Genomic DNA, 7,307 nt, shown 5'->3' on the forward strand with positions numbered 1-7,307 from the left:
ACATAATCTGATGCTAATTTACCAAAACTAAAGATCCTGAGCTCAAATCAAGAACAAAATCAACACTAGAACCCGACTCGACCCAAGAATCGAAACGGTACCTTGCTGTTTGGTCCCTGAAGGAGAGAGTGACGCTCTCCGAAGCTTCTCTGCTGGGCTTGTTCACCTAGATCCACGAGACTTCACCGAAAACCTCGGCATCCGGATCTGCGGCGCCGCCGATCTTCGCGACGAGCCGGACCTTTCGCGATGTGCTGGAGCGGCGTTTAGGGTGAGGTCGGGGTTGCCGGAAGCCATGTGAAAAATTAGGTCTGGGAGAAATTAAGGTTTCAAATTCGAGATCTGAAAGCTTCGAAATTGAGAGAGATGAGAGCAAAGGCCAGGCTGGGATTTGAAATTGGGGGAAATTGAAATCTAGAGAGAACTAAAGCGGGGAGTGGGCGGAAGCAAAGACGAATAGGATAGTTACCCACGCACGACGCGCCTCGGTAGGGCGTGCTTGCAATTAACGGTTAAAACGAGTTAATTACCTTTTCGTTTCCGTCAGAAAATAAACGCACTCCGGAGCATTCCAGACGTCTCCAACAAGCCCAAGGGATGATGCAAAAACTGTTCTTTTAGGAAGCTCAGATAAAAAAGATAGAGCTCCTCCTGCCAACAGTGAATTGTTGCTGCCACTCTTCAGAAAGCCCATAACGCCACCCACTGTCAACAAACTTAACTGTGAGAGTCCAATACAATCAGTGCCATAGACTAAAGATTAACACCAAAAACATAAAAGTGACCTGTTCAAGAACTTGACAAAATGCATAAGAAATGGACATATAAAGGTGGTTCAGTAAGACAATTCAAATATAAGGATATAAAATCTATCAATTGGTATTTCATAGCCAAATGTTCCGCTCTTAAGATGTGCACAACTTGAGAAAAATATCACATGGTAAAATAAATGCAACTGAAATTAATCATGGATCAAGACAAATAAGTGATAGAGTTAAATGACTCTTCATTGTTGCTAGTGTCATTACTCACCGCCTTGCTAGCTCAATCGACTGAATCGAGGATAGCGAATGCGCAGTTGCCGCCTATTGCTCCTTCCATTCCAGGGGGCCTATTTCCACCGGGCACTTTGCCGGATGTGCTCAAGTGTTGGTCATCTCTTACCGGCGTCACTAGATGTGTTAGGGAAATATTTCAATCCATTTTCAGCTTGCAATTCGGCAGCATTAGTGCCGACTGTTGCAAGGCCTTCCTTATTGTCGAGGACAGCTGCTTGCGAAAAATGTTTCCTCCGACTCCTTTCTTCCCTCCCTTGCTCAATAACATTTGTGCTCTCCAAGGAGCTCCTGCACCCCCAGCAAGAATCTAGGACAAGTGTGAGTTGTATGATCACGATGAATAAAGACAGATGAAATCTACTCAACCTTGATCTATCAGTCAATTAAGTTTTAGTCTGACGGAAGATTTTGTTCTAGCAATATCAAGCATCACATGAATCCATCCTCCATTTCAATCAACAACCAATGTGAAGTTGCGAATCATAGATTTCATCTTAACAGCCGAACACTTCAATTTCTTCTTTAAATTATTTTTGGACCGAGTGCATGCATTGTATGCGATTCAGAAATGATATTGCATCTGCGTGAATATATACTTCTACAAAGTTTTTATAATTCTGATAGAATTTTACTAAGTGAACTTGGGTTTACTCGGAGGTTTGTCGCCTTTCAACGATTCAATTCCCAGCTCGTGATGGAGCTTCATGGCTAAAATGTACGAAGCAATGAATAAATCAGAGGTTCCTTGATAATTATCACTAAAAGAATGTCGGTACATTGAGTACACAAATGGTTAGGCATTACCTGTACTAATAATCCAAGTCCACGCCAAGTTTCACACATCACTATGAGCAAACGGTACTTGCCAATGTGAGCAAATGGTACAAACCAACTGAACTGACTAGACCTACTTAAGATGGTGAAAAGCTTGTTTTCTACAAAAGATGGTTAATTTATAGTAAGATAGATAAGGTTAGACATCCTAATATGTTACTGTTCTGACTGCTCAAATGGGACACGAACAAACAGCTGTCCATGCAGGGTGACCACGGCTGATGTATGGTGAGGATCAATCCGGGATGGTAAGGTGATGGCCTGTCCACATAAAGCCAGATACAGTATAAGTCACTTAGTTCAATGTTTAGACATGTTACAGGTAAGTACTAATCATTTGAAGTAAAACTGAAAATGTGAACAAATGATAATTATTAATTGAAAACGGATGCAATAACCAAGTTTTGATACTTCTGAGATTTGTTCCTTACAGGATATCTAAACTGCACACTAATACGTCTACTTGCCCGATTATAGTAGCAATGACCTAGCGAACCACAGTGCTATGGTGCCAGAGTAGGGTAAATGCTCATGGTTTTAGATTATTTTTTTTAAGTTCATTTTCAGGAATCTCAAGTCTTACATATTTCTCAAACAACATCAAGTTCATCATTCTTGCAAACTTTCCATGTCATTTCATGGCTTGTTACCTTTTTCAAGTAGCAAATATCTCACCTTTTTGAAAGGTGTGACACCCCATGGATTGTCAGGATTCTCAGGATCACCGCTTATAACCAGTCGCCCAGCTGGATCTGTCTGAACACGCACCTGAGATTGATTACCGAAATAAACAAGTTGAGAAAATATAAAATAATCAAGGGTTGCAGAGTAGAACGAAGAAAAAGAACCACAGCCTCAGGAATATATATCTACCTCCTCACGTAGAAGTCCTGGTACTAAAGCATAGACCTCAAAACAATCTTTCTGCAAACATAACACATTGTATTGAATAGGTCCTCAAAAAATTGTGCAAATGCATATTTCCTTGAGTTACAGAATGTGTTGCATAAACTTACTGTCTTCTGCACATTGACCTTCACCCAATCTGCTGGAGGCCCAAGATCAGAAACATCTACATCCAATCTATCCAAACAGACAAAAAACAGAAGCCAATTTAATTATTGTGTATAGGCAACTCAGCAGCTTCATGACATGTCTAGACAAGTATACTAAAGACCGACATAAATCTTAACTGTAACTTTGTTGGTTTATTACGTGCAGCTTTAATGACAGGATCCACATTGGGTGGCTTCTTTCTTTTATGTGAACCTGAAGTGAAGAGACAACACCAAAAGTGAGAGATCTATATGATGGTATTGAAAATATGAGTATGAGAGTTCCATTGAAGAGCCTTACCAGTGGTTTTAAGCTGCTTGTCTTGCTTTTGCAAAGCAGTAGCATTTTTATCCTAAAGTGACAAGAAATCGGCATTATTAATCTCAATCAGATGCCTAGCGGAAAAGATTATAGAACATATGAGAGCAAAGGGTCATCATATACAGCCAACCTTTATGATAGGTTCACTGACTTCACCATTTGCAAGGAGACGTTGTGAGTGCCAACCTTGCATGGCACGTGCTGCAGCATCCCTTCTTGTTCTGCCTGATCCTGAAGCCTAATTACCATTATCATGCATGAAGGTTGGGAATAGTGAGAGATAGAAAGAGAGCATGGCCTAAAAAAGCTATTGTGCTAAGACAGAAACCAAAAGTAGCCAAGTCTGAGCATCTTTGTACCATATAGTATTTGAATAATGTCAATTGCAAATTAGCCAGTTTGTAAAATATTGAAAATTTATACAACATTCATACCATATGGTATTCTATACTTTCACAAAAGCATCCTATCACTGCAGGAAAGTCGATTCTACTCGGTATGATTATATACTGAATCAATGATCTATTATCATTCATTGCAGTTCCCAGAAACTAGAATTTTCGGCGAGCACTCGTACTTACCCAAAGGTCATCAAATATAAAGCGTGATTGGAATCATTTAAAATATCTGATTTTTACATAGACCCAATGTAAAGCAACATAAGTCATTTTAGTGATATAAAATAGGTTCATCTCAGGTTAACTAAGCATGCTGTGCCCAGCCCCTAAATCAGCGGCATTAAAAAAACTCAATGGTTAGCAATTCTGATCCGTTAACAACCTCCAACTTTGACATGTGATAGCTGATTTTTGTTTCCGGCAGTAAAAAAAATAAACTGCCCTAAAACCATGCTAGTGGACCTAAGTGGTGTAAAAGTAAAAGGTACACAAATATTACCAAAAGTTCCGAGTCAAAGATCAACTCTTACCCGATTATCCACATTGATAGGCTTAGTATCAACATTCATAGGCTTAGTATCAACACTCATAGGCCTTGGCTGGGAAGGGATAGGTATACTGAGCTCACCACCATGTGCTTCATGCTTTTCATAATCAAGGAGTGCCTGAAGTATTACACGAACAATAAGTAATAAGCAACAAAACTCGAATATATCAGATCATATTGGAGAGTTCAACACGCTATTATTCAACCTTAAACGAAGAGTTGAAACAATGCATTTGTGGTAATGTTGAGCAATGACTAAGGAAATAAAAGAAGCCAAAGGAAGCTTCTACAACTCAGGACATTCACACAAGTATACACATGGTCAACCACCAACCAGATGGGCAGACCAAGTTTGGATATTCAGGCCAAATCTGCCCAATTTTAGGAGTCAAATCCGTCTTATTGAATAGGTTCAATCGCATGTGTCTTGCTCTAGTGATGTTCAATGGCGCACACACACACACATTGAGATGCTAAAGCTAATAGTTTATGGAGAACACATAAGATACTTGTTTGCAGAAGTTCACATCATACCTTCTCATAGAAACCTCTGAATGAATATGAAAGCGAAGTGCATGTCCTGCAGTAGAGATAAGAAAGAGTAATATATTAACACATAGTAAACAATAACAGACATTCTAAACCACACTTCCCACCACCACCTAACCCACTTTCTCCTTTTTCACTCCCCAAAACAGCAAATAAGGTTGAGGTAAATAGCAGAAGATGATACTCTTAGATATCCCAACTCCCTTTGCAGATTCGAAAATGGGGGACACCTGCCAAACTTACAATCTCAAGAGAAAAGGAAACTCTAGCACATAGCATGATGAAGGGGATTTGAACCCCAGACCACATCAGGAAAAACCATGGGCATGACCGTACCTACAAACCCCTTGTTGGTGGGACACAAGAAACTTAATAACAGAGTGACATCTCCAACAACATTTATATGTTCCCTATAGCTAAATTTTGCTTTATTTTATATTTTTGGCACAAATGTTTTAGTTAAAAAAAAAAACAGCATGCTAAAAAAACCAGAAAGTGTGACCCCAAAACAATCCAGTCACTAATATAATGTATTTCCAATGAAAGGAATCTCCCAATTTCAGTGCTCACAGATTAGCAGTATATCTATTGGAGATCTATGGGAAACTGCCAGTTTTTCTAAAATTTCAAATATCAAACAAAAATAACCTGCGGTAAAATAAAAAGTAGTTGTGGATGACTGATACAGGACATAGCTTTTCATCCATATCTCCACATAACAAATTTGCATTGTAACAAAAGAATGGAATGATATATGAAACATATGTTGTTCCTTACCTTGGAGGTTTAAAGGACGCTCCCACTTGCTTCCACAATTTAGATGAGGTCACCTATCCATAAGCAGAACTCAATCATATATGTGAAAAGGATGGTTCTAAAAATTGAAAACCCAAAACAATTTATAACTAATTCAAAATAGTAGGTTTCTTATTTTCTTATGATATTTGCAGTCATTTTCCATATACTAGGACCGTTTAAACGGAAAGGGTCAACACATACCTTATCATAGCCTCCCAGTCTGGTCACAATTCTGTACAGCCTTTGTCCCATACGAAGGGAAGATACATTAGTACTAAGTACATATATTCCATATTTGTAAACAAAATGAGACAGGAGAGGCGACAAGCATAAACTTACTTAAGACAATTCACAGCGTCTCCATAGAACTTAGGAGGTTTAAATTCCAAGCTCCTCTCCTTAAAAAAGTTTTCAATCTCCTTCACAAAATCTATTTGTTCCTCTTCTGTCCCCGAGTCATTACCTTCATACGTGCGGCTGTCATGAGAAAGAAACATGTACTTCGAGTTTGACTTTCCATTATTCATTGGTGTAGTAACTTCTTTTCCATTCACCTCATTCTCCAACTCTTTCCCATTCTTTTCTTCAGCTTTTACATCTGAAAATCCAGCATGAGGTGTAGCTGGTTCATCATTTCTCACAGTTACAGTATCTCCAGCGCCAACACTACTCGGTTCAGCATTCTCCTCACAACCATGATCACTACCCTGAGCCAACTTCACAGCCTCACTTTTTACATCTTTTAGGCTCTTATCACCTGACTTGTCCAACTCTTGACCCTCATCACTCAAAGTCTCACCACCCTGCTTGACCAACTCTCCACCATCGCCATTTTCTGCGACCGAGGGACGAGGATGCTCCTGACCAGATTGATCCCCATTAGTCTGCGGTTCTACATTATCTTCACCAGAAGCTACCATCTCAATATCCATCTTTTCGGGTAAAGTTTCTCCATCTTGTACTTGCCCAGACACTACCACATTATCTTCATCAGCTGCTACCATCTCTACTTCCGTCTTTCCGGGTAGAGTTTCTCCATTCGCATTGTGTTCCTTAATTTCTCCAGACTCCACAGAACGAAAAGAACATTCCAGCTCAGCATCATCAGCTTTTCGAGCACTAACTGAAGCATCAACAGCTATTTCTTCTCCACCATCATCTTTCTCCTTGGTTTCACTCATCTGCTTAGTACAACACTACAAAACTCACTACCTTTCCACCAAAAAAAAAAATGGAGAGCATAGAAAATCACACAGAGTGAAGCTAACAGCAAACCACATTACTCAGAACTAAATTTCCACCACAAATTTCCTCTAAAGTTTGAATCTTTATCGCAAAAATCAGAAGCAAAGCAGAATCAACGTAATTGGGGACGGAAATTAGGGGATTTGGGGAGAGCTGCAATACCTGGTTTGAAGACGAAGGCTCGAAACCGTGGCTTGATGATCGTGTACGTGCCATGAATAAGAAACCCTAATTTCTCTGCGAATTGCGGTACTGGATTTTGGAATTTGATCGGAGAATTTATGAGCTTTTCATGATGAAATGGCAGGAGCGAAACGGCGTCGTATGGGGAGAGAGGTTTAGATGCTGCTTCTTAAACCTCGCGGGGTTGATGACGACTCAAAAAGTACGCGCGACACGGACCCCTCGTTTTTTTAAGGCAAAACCCGATCCCACCGCTTCCTGTCCCTTAATTATTTTTTTTTCTTTGAGAATATTTCCTTTTTTTTTTTTTTTTTTTTT

General features: G+C 39.7%; 1 protein-coding gene across 1 annotated transcript; it reads right to left on the reverse strand.

The window, feature by feature from the left end:
• Positions 1-1,785: 1,785 nt before the first annotated feature.
• On the reverse strand, positions 1,786-7,074 carry LOC101312759 (AT-rich interactive domain-containing protein 3-like). Its single transcript, XM_004287642.1, has 13 exons — positions 6,969-7,074; positions 5,901-6,742; positions 5,763-5,802; positions 5,541-5,593; positions 4,749-4,794; positions 4,198-4,332; positions 3,400-3,507; positions 3,249-3,300; positions 3,086-3,161; positions 2,909-2,975; positions 2,766-2,816; positions 2,568-2,660; positions 1,786-2,153 (listed from the first exon to the last, which is right to left on the reverse strand). The coding sequence occupies exons 1-13, from the start codon at positions 7,020-7,022 to the stop codon at positions 2,049-2,051; spliced, it is 1,722 nt and encodes a 573-aa protein (XP_004287690.1). The 5' UTR covers positions 7,023-7,074; the 3' UTR covers positions 1,786-2,048.
• Positions 7,075-7,307: the final 233 nt, after the last annotated feature.

Source organism: Fragaria vesca, linkage group LG1 (assembly GCF_000184155.1).
Source record: "Fragaria vesca subsp. vesca linkage group LG1, FraVesHawaii_1.0, whole genome shotgun sequence".
Lineage (NCBI taxonomy): Eukaryota > Viridiplantae > Streptophyta > Magnoliopsida > Rosales > Rosaceae > Fragaria > Fragaria vesca.

What these genes read in the sequence shown, in the direction of transcription:
- LOC101312759 (XM_004287642.1), bottom strand. Translation starts at nt 7,022, where the DNA reads ATGGCACGTACACGATCATCAAGCCACGGTTTCGAGCCTTCGTCTTCA. An exon ending in AGCCTTCGTCTTCAAACCAG is followed by an intron (nt 6,743 to 6,968) that starts GTATTGCAGCTC and finishes TGTACTAAGCAG; the next exon opens with ATGAGTGAAACCAAGGAGAA. An exon ending in CAAGCAGCTTAAAACCACTG is followed by an intron (nt 3,162 to 3,248) that starts GTAAGGCTCTTC and finishes TCTTCACTTCAG; the next exon opens with GTTCACATAAAAGAAAGAAG.